The following is a 16,742-nucleotide window of genomic DNA, read 5'->3' as shown; positions in this document are numbered from 1 at the left end:
TGAGGAGGGACTTCTGGTTTTAGACAGGGGTATTTTTTTATTTTCTGGGCTTTTAAATCACTTTCGTTTTCATGCAGTGTGCCCCTTTCATTTCGGCCTTTGGCGGTAGTGTCTTTAGTGCAGAGCCGCGTTCATTTCCTGCTGGCGGGGGGACCCGCGCAGTGACAGGGCGCGTTCCGGCTGCAAGGGCGCGGGGCCGGCTCTCACTGAATGCCCTGGACTTTCCCTCCGCCCGAGGCCAGCAGGAGTGGCGGCCATGCCCGGCGTGTTCAGTGAGAACCGGCCCATGTGCACGAGAGAGCAGGCTGCATGCACAGAGATGAAATGCGCGGGCGGCGTGCCGCCTTTCAAACATGGAAATATGTACGGGGCAATGTAATGCTTATGAATATAATGCGCGCACTGCACCACCATCCTTAAAGATCAGTGAAGCGTTATTTAAACCTTCGAAATAAACCGTGCACCGCATTTCGAATGGAATGTGTTCAATGTGTTGCCTTAACCCGTCTCACAGCACTGTTCCTTGAAATAAGATTTGTGCAGTGCACCACCAGGCCTACACAACGGAATATGTACAGTGCGCTGTTGTCTGCAATTGTAATTGTATTTATACTGCGCTTTAAAACTACTAGTTTACCGGCATGATCACAATTGTTGTGGTAAGGCCAGTAGAAACATTGAGAAATATAGTAAAAGTATGTATTTTTCAGCCTTTGCACCAGAAATTAAAATGGCAAATACAGGAAGAAGACACTTTAGAAAGGATTTCATAACGGTTTATGTGATTCCTAAATGATTAAAAAAGCAAACTTGCCGAATTGACGTATTAAAAATAACACAGAGGAATTTAAAGAAAATGTTATTGTAGCTCCAGTTACTGCACTCACAAAATCTCGAAATATAATAACCACATGACGCGTAAATACTAATGTCAAACTTAGAAGTAAATCACAGGCAGCAGAGGAGTCAGTCCTACTCCTGCTCCGTGACTGTAACATGAACCCGGAAGTCCCAGCGCACACGTGAGGGGCGCAGGCGCACAGATACACCCACTGCACACAGAGAGAGAAACTGAAACTTACCTTCACTTCCGGCATCATGGCGGCGGCAGCAGCAGCAGCTCAGCTCGGGAACCTCAAGGAAGAGGCCACTTGTTCCATCTGTTTGGATTATTTTAAGGATCCGGTGTCCATAGAGTGTGGACACAACTTCTGCCGCTCCTGCATCACTCAGAGCTGGGAGGGAAGAGATGAAAACTTCCCCTGTCCACAGTGCAGGGAGATATCTCGTAGGAAAAACCTCCGGCCCAACAGGCAACTGGGGAACATGGTGGAAATGTTAAAACAGCTTCATCTGCCCCCAGTGATGCCCCAGGGGGAGAATCTGTGTGAGAAACATAACCAGGCACTGCTGCTGTTCTGTGCAGAGGATCAGAGGATGATATGCTTGGTGTGCCGGGAGTCCAAGGACCATAGAAACCACTTAGCAAGCCCTGTAGAGGAGGCTGCAAAGGAGCACAAGGTATGTGTTTGGCCAATGTGGGATTGCAAAGTCACACTGTGAGCCCCATCAAGGAGGCAGCCTGAGAGCACGAGGAGCTATGTGTGGAAGGTTTCAGAGGTGACAAGTCATGCAGTGTACCCCATAGAGGGAGCTGCAGAAGAGCACAAGGTGTGTGTGTGTGGGTGCTCAAGATTCACAAGTGAATACACTCTGGAGTCTCTCAGGAGATGCAGCGTCTCTTGGTGTTCAGGGATCAAAGGCACCCTGCGGGTCCCATAAAGATGGTTGTCCAGGAGCACAAGGTATGTGAGGGGGTGTTCAGCGTTCCCTAATAAAGACATGCTATGAGTCCCACAAAGGAGTACACGGTGTTTAAATCAGAATTGTAGGATTACAGGTTAGTTGGGCCTCATAGAAGGGGCTGGAAGAGAGGGCACGGTATGTTTGTGATCAATCAGGGATTACTGTTCACTCTGAGGGTCTCCGCGGGTCCCTGGAGGAGGCTGCCCAGAAGCATGAGATAAGGTATCGAGTTATAAGTGAGTGTCAAGTGAGACCTATGTAAGATACTGCAGAGGATCGCACTGGGTGTCTGTCAGACCCCCGAGATCAGAGGGTGTGCACCTCGCACCACATAAGCAATTACAGAAAATCAGAAGTCATATGTATGTGGGTGTTTTGGGATACAGAGACAGACTCAAAGGGTTTAATGGGTAGTGCAGTGTGTCGCACCCGGGCTCACACATGCGTCAGTGTTACAAGACTTGATGCGACAATACAGGGTTAGCTCAGGGGCTCCTATGGCCATGGTGCATAGCAGACGAGGTGCAGTAATGCAGGGTGTGACACACGGTCTCATGGTCATGGTACACAGCAGAAGAGGTGCAGGAATGCAGGGTGTGATACACGGTCTCATGGTCATGGTACACTGCAGAAGAGGTGCAGTAATGCAGGGTGTGGCACACACGGTCATGCTAGATAGCAGAAGATGTGCAGACCCAGAGGTACAGTAATGCAGGGTGTGGCACATGGGTGCACATTAACATCGGCGCACATGGCTCTGGCAGTGCAGGTCGTCTAGTAAGACTCACCAGCTTCACATGATCATCAAATACAGAGAAGCCAGCAAATGCTGGGCCAGATGTGCTAGAGTTACAGCTTCAAGCCACACTTGGTCTGGACCCCTTACAGGATGAATGCTTGAATGCATGTCATGCTGGACAGTGATTACAGGGCCTGATCTTGGCAGTTTGAGTCTCAGACCTCCTCATGTCAAGTTTCTGAACACTGCTGCTGGCTCAAGGTGATCCAGACGAGTCCTCTCCTCATAGGCCTTCCACCTCCGGGGTTCTTCGGCGGCGTCCTTCAGCAGCAGCCACAGAGTTTCTTCCTTAGTCCTGGGGTATAGCGCCTACCTTCTCCCGGCCCCCCTGTGACAGGGCCATTTCTTAGGCAGTTTCCAACAATTCCCCAGGAAAAATCTTTGGAGATCATGAAAGCCCTGAAATCAGACTTTCCCGCCGATCCATGTCCAGCCAGAGTATTGGCATCTGTAGCAGGGATTACCAACCCTGCTGCCAATTTGATCCTCACTGCCTCGCTGGAAAAGGGACAGGTGCCAGGCAGATGGAAAAACACAAAAATTCTCCCTCTGCTAAAGAAGCCTTCGGCCGACCCACTGGTGGCTTCAAGTTATAGGCCAATATCATTACTCCCTTTTTTCTCAAAAGCCCTGGAGAAATATGTGAATTTAGTCATTACAGAATATGTGGAAGTTAACCATATGCTCTATTATAGCAAGTCTGGCTTTAGAGCAAACTGCAGCACAGAGACAGCCCTGTTGAAAGTTTCTGAGGTAATAAAAGAGATATTAGATAAAGGTGGCCTTTGATACAATGCCCCATGACCGTCTCCTGTAGAGACTTCAGGAGAGTGGACTTGGTGGCACAGTGGCACAGTACTTAAGTAGTACGCTTCCTTTCTGAAGGACCAATAGCAAATAATTTGGTCACCTCCTTTTGCTGCCACCATTCCTCCCATGAAGGTCGGGATTCCACAGTGCTCGATTTTGAACCGGACACTTTTTAATTTATACATGGCCCCTCGGCCCATCTAGCAGAGCTACATGTCCCAACAAAAATTTCATACGCAGATGATACCCAACAGCTGTTCACCTGCAGAAAGGGTACTAACTTCAGGGGAGATGAGAATAACAATTGTCTGACAGAGGTGTTTTCCTGGCTAAGATTGAGCCAATTAAAGTACAATCCTGAGAAATCGGAGATCATTTTCTTTGGGTCTTCTGCCAGTGACGTCTGGCGTCAATGGTGGCCTTCAGACATGTCTCCCCCCTGTTACCTCAGTGAGCAAAGTCAAGAACCTGAGGATGATGCTAGATGACAATTTAACTATGAAAGCCCAGATCCAAACAGTAGTGGGGACATGTTTTGGCCTATTAAAAATGCTTAAGAACTTTCTTCCCTTACTACCTGTCACTCATAGGAAACTGTAGTCCAGGCTCTTATTGTTTCGAGGCTGGACTATGTCAAAGTTTTGTATCTGGGCCTCCCAGAATATCTACTGACCCGGCTTCAAGTGGCTCAGAATGCAGCAGCCAGGGTGAATCTCCTGTTGGGCCATAGAGCGCGGGTTGCCGCCCACATGAAAGCCCTACACTGTCTGCCGATCCGAAAGAGAATTCAGTTTAACCACATCGATGCGGCGGCTTTTCCCGCTGTGTGTGGCATTTTTCAAAAAGCCGCGTTACATGACGAGCTGAGCTCGTCATCAGCATCGAAGTGGTTAAAGTGTTGGTTTTGGCTTTCAAAGCTTTACATGACACTAGTGCCTCCTATATAAGAAAGAGAGTAAAAAATTAGCTAGCTATCGCGTCAAGAATTTTCAATTCTATTAAGGACACGGAGGCGAGGATTATGCTTTCTCTTTCATTTATAGCTATACACAGCGGCCAATGAAATTTTGTATGCCATATCAGAAACTACATTTCCCATGATGCAAACAACACATCACATCCTGTCATATCCCATAAGAGCCAGTCCATAGAATAACTTAAGTCCAACATAAACATCCTCCAACGTGGAAGAACAGCCAACTGGAAAGAACTCTTTTTCAACAGGAAGCATATTTAGTCCATCTTCTTCTCAGAACCTGGAAGAATGAGAAATAAAGCCAGTAAATTCTGCATAAACAGACTATAAAGTCATAGGTGGGCAAAATATTACAATACATGTAATATAACCGGGTGGGATAATCCTCACCTCAGTGTCCTTAATAGAATGGAAAATTCTTGGCGCGATAGCTAGTTAATTTTTTATTATATTACAGGACCGGAGGCTTTGTATTATGCTAGTTTAATGCTGTTGAAACACTACAGAGGAAATATCACCCACTGGTTTAGAATAAAACTGTTTGAAAGTAGATTCTGAAGACCAATCAGCATAATGTCCTGAATAGTAGATCCTAACATGAAACTCTTAGAGGCCATGGAGCCACAAACAGAGTGTGCCCCAAAAACTTGAGTATCAATACCCGCCTCTTGCATAACATATTTCAACCACCTGGCTATAGTAGCCGCAGTAACAGGTTTGAATGGCTTCTGCAAAGCAACCAATAATTGCGTTACACCTGTAGGCCCAATAGACCTCGTACATTCCTCATAGGCCTTAAGGAATTGCACCACACCATGCTTAACATTACTTGGAAAAGCATGAGAATCAACACTTCTAGACATTGTCTTGGTCCTGGCAGTAATATTAAAAGAGACTCCTTCCGGAGTAAAGATTTTACCTGTAATGTCCAAAGCCTTGACATCCAATGACCGTCTACATTCCGCAAGACATAACAGCATATCCAACTTGGCTGAGAGTTGTTTCCATGTTAACATGTCATTTGGGGGCCAAAGATTGAATAGTGAAAGAACTAGAGAGACATCCCATAAGGAAGTATATTTAGGTTTGGGCGTATTCGCTACTCTAATACCTTTCAGAAGCTTACAAACAAGCAGATGCATACCTACAGGTTTACTTTCAATTTGAGAATGACCCGCCGAAATTGCGGTACGGAAATTATTAACGTATCGATATGCTAACCCCTCCGAAGCTTTCAGGGAAAGGAAGTTCACAAAACAGGGTAATCCCGCCCCCACGGGATCTACGTGTTGTTCAACGCACCAATGAACCCATCCTTTCCAGGCTGAAGTATATCTCTTTCTGGTGGAAGCCCAAACTTAATTGATAAAGGCTGAAGCTTGCTCCGAAAATCCTGGCATTTGCCAACGTTGCTGGAAAGTCTCCAGGCCATCAGTTACAGATGCCCTGACACTACCATCGGGTGCATCTCTCCATGAGGGCCCTGGAGCCTCATCGGGGACTCTGGAATCTTCCTGGGGAAGTCGCAACTCACCTCCAGAAGACTTGGGAACCAAGGCTGCGACTTCCAGAGGGGTTTCATTAAGATCACTTCCGCCCTCTGTCGCATTATCTGTGTATACACTCGAGGGATCAATATGAATGGGGGAAAGGCATAATTCAGAGACTGAGACCAGTATTGAGTGAAAGCATCCGTTGCCAGAGCTAACGGATCCGGTCTCCAGCTGAAGATCTGAGACATCTGCCGATTCAACCTGGACGCAAAGATGTCGATCTGGCATGGCCCCCAGATTGCCTGTAACCAATGACCCACCTACGGCTGGAGTTGCCAGTCGCTGTAGTCTTTGAGGTGGCGTGAGTGCCAGTCTGCCACCACGTTCGACTGGCCCGGAATATATTCCTCTATAAGCGATATCTGGTGACTTAGGCAATAGTGCCAGAAGTCCTTCGCTATCTCTACTAACATGGAGGATCTTGTGCCTCCTAGTTTGTTGATGTAACCAACTGCCGATATGTTGTCCATCCTTAAAAGGATGCAACATGAGACTTTCTTGGGTGACAAGAGTCTTGATCGCGAATGAGCCGGCGAGCAGCTCTAGGCAATTGGTATGGAGGTCTAGTTCTTGGAGGGACCACCTTCCTCCTGTGGAAATATTTCCGCAACGCGCTTCCAGCTCCAACGGCTGGCGCAGGACTCTATAACAAGTCTGGAAGGGAGCCGAAAATGGCCCGACCGTTCCATGCTTCCACGTGGCTGAGCCACCACTGAAGCTCCTGGTGGACCTCCGATGACAGAGGAACCAGGTCCGTGTACGAGAGACCCTTCTATAGGTGTTGAATCTTCAATCTCTGAAGGGCACGATAATGAAGAGGGCCCGGGAAGATTGCCTGAATAGATGACGCCAGGAGACCCACTGTCCTGGCGATGGCTCTCAGTGAGACTGTCTGTTTCGACAACAGAGAGTGTAGTTCCTTCTGTATGTCGCACAGTTTGGAACGGGGAAGGCTCAACTGTGCCGCTTGAGAATCTATGACAAAACCCAGAAAATCTATTTTTTGCGATGGACGCAGTACGGATTTGGTTTTGTTGACCACAAACCCGAGATTCTGCAGCGTAGCAATAGTCATGCACAGGTGCTGTGCCGCCATCTCTGGCGACTGCGCAATGATCAGTATATCGTCCAAATACACTATCATGCGAATCTCTTGCTCTTTGAGGTAGGCTACCACTGGTGTCAACACCTTGGTGAAACACCATGGGGCCGAGGAAAGTCCAAAATTATTCCTACCACCGGCCTCTCCACTGGAATTGCAGAAACCTCTGATGTGGAGGAAAAATCGGAACAGATAGGTAGACGTCCTTCAAATCCAGATGCACCATCCAGTCCCCCTGTTTAAGAAGATCCGCCAAGAGATGTAATCCCTCCATCTTGAAGTGTTTGTAAACCATTTAGTGATTGAAATCCTTCAAATTGAGTACCAACCTGTAACCTCCGCCCTTCTTCTGAACCAGAAAAATATTGCTGCAGAAACCGTGAGGGCCCTCGTCGCAACGTGCTATCGCATGTTTCTGCAGCAATTCTTCCATTTCTGAATCTATGAAAACACATTCTGTTTGGGGAAAAAGACAGCTGCCTGGGCCGTCTGTCCTGAGAGGGGACCTGAAAGAAATCTAGATGAAAACGCTGAACAGTTTCTAAAATCCAAGCATCCGGAGACAATTGAGCCCAATTTTGAAAGAAGTAACGAATATGACCCCCCCCAAAGGGAGTGGGGTAGTGTCTGGAGCACTCACCTGAAGATTCTGTGGCCTGGAAGCCACCACGGTAGGCTCCCCTGTTGAAACTCCTCTTGTTAAAGCGCTGCCTGGTAGGGTAGAACATTCCCCCACGGGTGGAATCCCAATTGCCTCTACCTCGGCCTAAGTCGCCTCTCTGGGGGCCTTGGAAAGACTGGCGGCCAAACGAGCGTCCCCGGCCTTGTCCAGCCCTGTTAAAAACACCAGCCTGAAAGACTCTCTTTATTTCCGACTAGGCTTCGTCGAGAGTCGTGAATGTACCCACGTAATTAGCCACGTCCTTCACAAAACGCTCACCGAATAAATTGCCGTCTGCCAGGGGCCCAGGTTCCGCCGCTGCCAGCTTGTTGAGGTTGGAATCCATCCTCATAAGGAGGAACTTACGACGCTCTGTGGATATTGCGCAATTAGCGTTGTCCAAGAGGCATATCGACCTCTGGGTCCAGCCTGCCAGAACATGCGGGTCCATCACCGTACCAGATTCTTGTGCTTCCGGGGCCATCTCCAAGATTGTGGCCAGGGGCCCCACAACATCCAGGAGCTTATCCTGGCACCCTCTCCAGGCACGATCAATGCCCTTTTTAGGATCCGTCTCAAACTTTTTGAGAAAGGTCAACATGCTAGAGTATGTTGGATGTTTCCGCGACTTTATCAGCAATGTCTGGCATAGGGCACTCAGACCTGAGTCTATTCCTCACCTTCTTGTCGAAACTCTTACGGGGGTGGTCATGTGTATATATATATACGGCGACCGCCAGCAGCCAATCAGAAGATCTCGGATGATCAATGTCTGCAGGGTTGAAGGTAAAGGGAGTGGACACAGATTGAGCGGGCTCCACATTCTTGGACTTCTTAGTCTTCTTCCTGGAAGGAAACTCATCAGGGGTGTCAGTGGATGTAGAGTCAGTATCATTGTCCGGAACCTTGGACTTACTGGGATCATGGGCAGGCAGTGAGGACAAGGTATAGGAATGGGGCCAGGAGTCAGCTAGAGAACCAGAAGCCGCACCGTCCTTAGGGGCTGTAGGCGAAGTGAACCCATGGCGCTTAGCGAATTTCTCCAACTGCTTAGTGATAGGTTTTAAAGCAGTTGCCAATGCTTGTTGAACAGTTCCCGGAACTGTCTTCTCCAGGGGTTTGTTGACGGAATCCTGGACCGAGGCATCCAGGGCCTCAACAATATTCTCCTCAATGGAAGGATTAACCACTTCCTCTTCATAAACATCATCCTCCTCATAGGTAACCCAATCCTCCATGGTGGTGCCAAATTTATAAATGGACCTGCTCATGAGATAAATAAATACTGAGAGGAGTAATTGGGGGAGCCAACCCACAGCACAAGCCAATCACCAGGTACCTAGCTCCTCAGCCCAAGCTGTAGCCAAGTTCTTGCAGACCTCAGGGCGTAAAATGGAGCAAAGAGCGGAGAAAAGAATACCCAGGAGGTGTGCTCCCTCCAGGCCAGCGTTTTTGCAGCCTGTCAAGCGTAGGGGTTCTGCTCAGGAAAGAATCCGAGGTGGAATGGCCAGAAAACCTATAAAAAACGAGCAGTAGTGATGTGCATAGCCCAATCCTACCAAAAACCAGCCCAATTGGGCTATGCACATCGAAACCGACTAAAAGTGAAAGTAAAACAAGCTCCGAGCGCTTCCGGCCAATGAGGGGGGCCTCTGTGCTCAAAATTATATAAATATTACCCCCGCCGTCGGCGTGTCGGTACCGGTGATTTTTAACACTTGAATCGGCCCGCAGTGGCCGCTGTATGCAAAGGACCCACCATGCGGGTGAATCAGCTGGGGAAGACCGCCGCAGGAGCGTCACGCTCCCCTCTCGCCTATCGAGAGAGACTCGGCCGAGGAAACCCTGTGCGCGATGCTCGCACTGCTCAGTAAACCCCAGGCCCGGCAGGGACGCATCGGCAAGCCGCGCGCACACCCCTGTTGACAGCAGGGTGTCGCGGTCGGCCAACTAGCACAGAACAAAGCTGTTGGTAGTCAAAGGTTCCAATAACAAGAAACAACAGTGCAAACACAGCAATAATCAGCTCGACAATGAGTAGAATAACGCTCAAGCGGTATATATCAAATACATTAGCATAATCATAAGTATCGAGTAAATGTACTTAACTGGCTGCGTGAGCAGCAAAGAAAGAGGAAGATATCCGGTATTGACTGGCTCTTATGGGCTATGACAGGATGTGATGTGTTGTTTGCATCATGGGAAATGTAGTTTTTGATATGTCATACAAATTTCATTGGCTGCTGTGTGTAGCAATAAATGAAAGAGAAAGCATAATACGAAGCCTCCGGTCCTGTAATTGAATCCAGCATCCCGGGTAGAACTCTGAAGCAGCAGCAGGCGATTATTCCCAAGTTTTCCCTTGCCCGCAATGGTGGCCTCTCCTTCCAAGTACAGGCCTCCCGTCTGTGGAATTGCCTGCCATTGTCAGTTAGGTGCATGATTTACTCATCTTCAGGAAGAGGCTGAAAACCTGGCTAATTTCAGCAATAGTCGAAAACCCCTCCCTCTTTTAGTATAGTTCAGTATTCTGTCATGAGGTCTTTTTAGCGCCGGGATACTCTTCTGAGTTTATAAATTCCAATTTACATTACATTACCTGCAAAAGGGAGGTACTCAGGATTCCCTTCTCTGGCCTTGGCTTTCTCTTCAGTGCTGTGCAGAGCTCCTTGATATCAGCAGGAGCATCGGATATGCAGTAGAGCTCAGTTTATATCCTGTCCCAGGATTATTGGCTGCAATCCATCTGTCCAATCAGATTCATTGTTCACCCCAAATCTTTGAAGGGAGCCTTTGAAACTGTAGGTGAACCCCAAACAATCTCTCCTCCATTCAAGACAGATATTCAAGACAGACAGTGGCACGAGGCCTTGAAACCTTCTAATATAGGAAAGGAGTTTGAGGAGCTGTGAGGGGGTCGGGTGAGACAACGAGAAGGGGGACTGGAGGCACTGACTACAACTAAGACTTTGATACTTCCTACAACTGAAAGCGTTTCAAACACACCGAGGCCCCCATCACGGCACATGGGAACCTCACCTCACATGTCCACATGTACTGCATCCTATAGACCTGAGCCTGAAGGGGCCTGAGCCTGACAGTACTGAGGCCCTCCTCATAGCAATAGAGTACTATACAGATCTGTGTCACAACATGTATGCTACACATGTCATACATACAGATGGAGTCCAGAGATGACATACTACACAGAGTCAGAAGGTAGTATCAGTCACTCTCCTCTGAGTTTGAGGCAACATCTACTCCACTATATACTCGGCTGCCACAAACCTTAAGTAGTGTCATGGGCAGGTCATTGGAAGAAGATCCATTTGGGTTAAAAGCAGGACAACTCTGGGTGGACCTCAATCTGCTCTGCTTGAGAGCAAGAGGGCTCCTGGTGTGGGTCCCCTCCATGAGAAGATATCCTGGGTCAGGATAGTAAAACGGAAGCAGTTTGTCACATGGACACTGCGCCTGAACCTTTGACAGTACTGTTCACAGTCTCAATCTAACTGCTGCCATCCTGCCATACTCCATGCTTGGGGTCGGTGCCTGTTTTCTTGGCTGCCTGTTCCTTGTTGCAGACTCTGCCCCAGAAAGTTGCCTGCTCTCTCACTAATCCTGCCTGTTCTCAGCTGCGGCACTGTATTAGGTTGGTGCCTGCTCCCACTTGCAGACCCTGTAAAGGGCTGGTGTCTGCTCTCTCAGTCTGGCAGGTTGCTTGTCACAGACCCCTTTATGAGTCAGTTGCCTGTTTTGTGTTGCAGACCCTGTAAGAGGCGGTTGTCTGATTCTTGCTTCAGACCTTGTAAAGGCTGGAACCTGCTCTGTTGCAGAGTCTCTCAGCGGACAACAGTCTGACTCCTGTCATAGACCATGAAAGGGCTTGATGTCTGCGCTCACCCTCTCTCGCTGCCTGTTTCTTGTCTTCTACTCTATATGGTGCCTGCTGTCTCTTCTCTCTCACACACCCTGTATGAGGCTGGCACCTGTTCTCTTGCTATGATTGTCTGTTCGCTGTGGCAAACACAAATGGGGCATGTGCTTACTGTCACTTTGGCTCTCTGTTTTCTCTGTCACAGACCCTTTATGAGGATAGTTGCTGTCCTGTTGTCTTCCTGTGTCTGTTCTCTGTCACAGACCCTGCCTGTCGTTGGTGCCTGCACTCTTGCTCTGTCTGTTCTCTGTCAAAGATCCTGCCTGTCGTTGGTCCATGCACTCTTCCTCTGTCTGTTCTTTGTCGGAGACCCTGTAGGACTCTGGTAACTGCTCTCTCATAGTGTCTATTCTCTGTCACCCTGTAGGAGTTGTTTTCTCTCTTCCTGTGTCTGTTCTCTGTTACAGACCATGTACATGTTTGGTACACACACTCTCGCCTGGGGTTGGTGCCTACATTCTTCCCGTGTCTGTTCTGTCACAGACCCTGCCGGGGGTTGGTGGCTGCACTCTTCCTGTGTCTGTTCTCTGCCACAGACCCTGCCTATGGTTGGTGCCTGCACTCTTCCTGTGTTTGTTTTCTGTCAAAGACTCTGCCTGGGGTTGGTGCCTGCTCTCTTCCTGTGTCTATCTGTTGTCACAGACCCTGCCTGGGGTTGGTGCTGCACTCTTCCAGTGTCTGTTCTCTGTCAAAGACCCTGCCCGTTGTTGGTGCCTGCACTCTTCCTGTGTCTGTTCTCTATCACAGACCCTGCCTGTGTCTGGTGCCTGCACTTTTCTTATGTCTGTTCTGTGTCAAAGACCCTGCCTGGGGTTGGTGCCAGCTCTCTTCCTGTGTCTGTTCTCTGTCACAGACCCTGCCTGGGGTTGGTGGCTGCACGCTTCCCGTGTCTGTTCTCTGTCACAGACCCTGCCCCCTGGGGTTGGTGCCTGCTCTCTTCCTGTGTCTGTCTGTTCTCTGTCACAGACACTGCTTGGGGTTGGTGCCTGTACTCTTCCTGTGTCTGTCTGTTCTCTGTCACAGACCCTGCCTGGGGTTGGTACCTACTCTCTTCCTGTGTTTGTTCTCTGTCACAGACCCTGCATGTGGCTTGCACCTGTTTAGAACGAGGTTCTGATATGTTTATTCAGTCAATGAGATGCAGATGTAACACATTCAAGAACGGAGCCAAAACGCTGACACCATCGTCTGTGTCCTTCTCTGTGATACTTAGGGCTGGTGCTTAGAATCTGGATGTGTGTGGCTGGTATTAGCAAATAATAATGGCCTAAGACAGGGCTGTGCACTTGCCCCGCTTCTTTTTGCCATATTTTTAGCAGATCTGCCATCTACTCTGGTGACTGACAGAAGTGCTAGCCCAAAAGTGAATGGGAAGCAATTATCCTGTCTACTGTATGCCGAAGATTTAGTAACTCTCGATCAGACTGAGATGGGTCTACCAAGGAAGCTAAATGCTTTTAGTAAAAATTGTGCGACAAAACGACTAACAGTAAACATGGATAAAACGAAAATCCTATGTTTTGGAAAGAGAGATCAGAAGTTCAATTGGTATTTGGGGCAAATCAAATTAGATATTGTCAATGAGTACAAATATCTCGGAATATGTTTTGACAAGTCACTAAAGTGGGGTATGCACTTGGAGGCACAGAAAGTAAAAGCCCAAGCAGCTGTATGTGGGCTGAAAAAATGTAATTGCAGTTATTGGGATATGTCCCATAGGCCATTGTTGAAGGCCTACAATGCAACGAATCCCCTGCAACGTCAGTATGAAACAGAAATTCTCTGCCTAGGCAGTAAAAGTACCTGGGATAGCGAGGAGCGTAAATGCATAAAATCGTTATTGTTACTTCCTAGCTCATCAATGATTCAGGAAATTACATTGGAGTTAGGAATGACTTCATGGAATGTACAGGTGCAAGTGGGTCTACTTAGATTCTGGAAACGTTTGGGGATAGGAGTAGATACGAAAGTGTCACAATGGTGTATAAAAGAGATTCAGCATAGTGAATTAAAATGGGCCAAGGCGACAAGAAAGAAAGTCTACACCATTTGTGAAAAGTTGATGGTGAAAATCGATCCGCAGACTGCATATAGATGAAACAAAGAGTGTACTCAGATCTTAAGGGAAGGAAACGTCTAGACTGATCGAAATGGAGTACCTGAGAAAGAAAGAATCTGTGAAGTTTATGAGAAATTGTTGGGTGAAAGAAATCTGATACCCTTATCTAGACACACTACCTAACCAATGGCTTAGAATGGAAGTACTAAGGTTGAAAATTGGTATCAATCCTGCTATGATAAATGGTAAAATAAAAACAGAATTGATGCTACCTGATGGTAAATGCACCTGAAGGATGGGTATTAAATGTAATAGTTTACACATCCTAATGAACTGTTAAAAATTGTTAGCTCAGCGAAAACAGTTTTTACGCCCACATTTCTTAAAATATGGTACTAGGTCACGTATACAAGCAATTGAACTTCTCACTGATATGATAAATCTTGAAATTGCAATAGCAGTTGCGAGGTATATGCAGGCTGTAAAAAGGTTTCTATGGAATAGGAAATGCCTGGCTGTAAGTTAGGTTGAAGCAATGATGTATAGGGATTTTAGTGACATTTGTATCCTTTTAAAATATTTTAAAACAGGGTTTTTATTACTATTTGGATTATATATGTGACATATGGGTGAGTATACAATTGATGAAATGAGCTTTTTGACAAAATCGAGAGGAAATATATGAAAATTAGGCTCTCAGAACAGCGCGGGGTGATGAATTTGTAATTATTCTAGAATATTTATATAAAATGTCATGTTTTTATGTGGTGGAAAGACAAACGGTCTAAATAAACTTTATTTTTTACTTGACTTGTATAGCTGGTACTTACATTATTAATGTATGACTGGTACGTACCATTTGGGTAATAGTTTACACATCCTAATGAACTGTTAAAAATTGTTAGCTCAGCGAAAACAGTTTTTACGCCCACATTTCTTAAAATATGGTACTAGGTCACGTATACAAGCAATTGAACTTCTCACTGATATGATAAATCTTGAAATTGCAATAGCAGTTGCGAGGTATATGCAGGCTGTAAAAAGGTTTCTTATGGAATAGGAAATGCCTGGCTGTAAGTTAGGTTGAAGCAATGATGTATAGGGATTTTAGTGACATTTGTATCCTTTTAAAATATTGTAAAACAGGGTTTTTATTACTATTTGGATTATATATGTGACATATGGGTGAGTATACAATTGATGAAATGAGCTTTTTGACAAAATCGAGAGGAAATATATGAAAATTAGGCTCTCAGAACAGCTCGGGGTGATGAATTTGTAATTATTCTAGAATATTTATATAAAATGTCATGTTTTTATGTGGTGGAAAGACAAACGGTCTAAATAAACTTTATTTTTTACTTGACTTGTATAGCTGGTACTTACATTATTAATGTATGACTGGTACGTACCATTTGGGTACATGTGGCAGGTACTGTAGTGACTCTGTTTTGTAAGTAAGACCGCACTGTACGGATTTACACTTATTTTTTTGCACTCTCATCTCTGCAGGTAAAACTTCAAGGGTGGCTGCGTCTTCTGAAGAAAGAGGAAAAATATTTTGTGGAGTCTAAAGTCAAGGACGAGGAACAATATAAAACGATGAGGGTGAGTGGCTGCAGTCAGTGCTGTGTCTCTGTATATGACTGTGCCCATGTCTTTTTGTGACCTCCTATAGTTCACGACACACAGAGGCTGGTGAGTCGCCCTACAGACTGGGTCATGTTCCCCTCCAAATAAATATACTGACCAGAGTCACTGCACTTGGATATTGGAGCTGAAATCAGCCAAGGGCTCGTCCTAAAATACCTAAAAACAAGAATTACTTTTCTGACCTTAAGGTTTTACTTACATACTTACACGGTGTGTGCATGTGTGCGCAGGTGTGGCATTGTCTGGCTGCGAGTACGTACCTGCATGTGTGTGTGTTTGTATGTATGTTCATGCTTAGGTGTACGTGTCTCAGTGTGTGTTCATGTATGGATGGTCCTCGACTTATCTTTGGGAGTGCATGCATGTCTGCGCATCTATTTGTCTGTCTTTTTATGGGCTTGGATTAGTGCTTGTATGTGACTGCATTTATGGACTTTGAGACACAGAGTAGGCAAATACATGTGCGTGTCTACGTGCATGTGTGGTTGAGGATTGTGTATGCTTTAATCCGGATTTATTGGCTGTGAGTTTGTACCTACATAAGTGAATGCCTGCCTATGAGTATGTATATCACCAGGTCTGGTGGCATTGGTCAGTGTGTAAATACATGTGTGCATTGTGTATGTATATACATAAGTCGGGAGTTACACAACTGTGAGATTTTATATGCATCTGTGTGTGAGTCTATATATGTATGGATGTGCGTCTCTATGAGTCTGTGCATGCATGGACTGAAGTTATCCATTTGGGAGTTTGTACAAGATTTGTGTGAGTGTGCAGATTAATATGTGCATCTGTATGAGCGTGCACCTCTGTGGGGTTGTGTATGAATGGATCTGGAGTTATCTATCCATCTATCAGACCAGGCAAGCCTGGTACAAGCCCCTTGCAAATCAAAGGATTTTGCTATGTAATTGTGCTACGGTATTGACATCCAGGACCGCGAGAAGACCGCAATGGGTGCAGAAGGCGGACGTCCCGTCTTGACAAATGTGTCACTACATACGGGCGCCCCTCCCGGGACCTGCAAACGGCTACAAGTAACACGTAGCTAGTGTTTTTTCCAGTGGGTCTGTTTTTCCCAGTGAGTCCATAAGTACACAGACACCACTCATCACACAACACACCTTAGCGCTTGTGTTGATAACACGCAAAACGTGGCTTATTTTTGCCACACCCTCACTACATTCACCTGGTCCTGATGAAAGCCTCGCATCTTTTTAAGAGGCTGAAACATGTAGACCAACCACAGTGACAACCTAGATCAATTGATCTCAAAGTTGTCCTTTTCCTTTATTAACCTGGTCCTGGGCCGCTGGGAATAACGTTTTTATTTGGTAAGGATTCCCAGACACAATTTTAATTCGCGCCACTTTTTTCACAACC

General features: G+C 46.5%; 1 protein-coding gene across 1 annotated transcript in view; it reads left to right on the top strand.

The window, feature by feature from the left end:
* The first annotated feature begins 1,088 nt into the window (after positions 1-1,088).
* LOC147710216 (E3 ubiquitin-protein ligase TRIM39-like) overlaps positions 1,089-16,742 on the top strand; it is a 253,845-nt gene continuing 238,191 nt past the window's right edge. Inside the window, exons 1-2 of the mRNA XM_086920893.1 lie at positions 1,089-1,521; positions 15,216-15,311. Coding sequence (XP_086777019.1) covers positions 1,099-1,521; positions 15,216-15,311 — 519 coding nt within the window. The 5' untranslated portion in view covers positions 1,089-1,098. The remainder of the gene's footprint in view (positions 1,522-15,215; positions 15,312-16,742) is intronic.

Source organism: Lissotriton vulgaris, chromosome 5, assembly GCF_964263255.1.
Source record: "Lissotriton vulgaris chromosome 5, aLisVul1.2, whole genome shotgun sequence".
Classification (NCBI taxonomy): domain Eukaryota; kingdom Metazoa; phylum Chordata; class Amphibia; order Caudata; family Salamandridae; genus Lissotriton; species Lissotriton vulgaris.
Note: the sequence above shows the minus strand (reverse complement) of the source record. Positions and strands in the feature narration are given on the sequence as shown.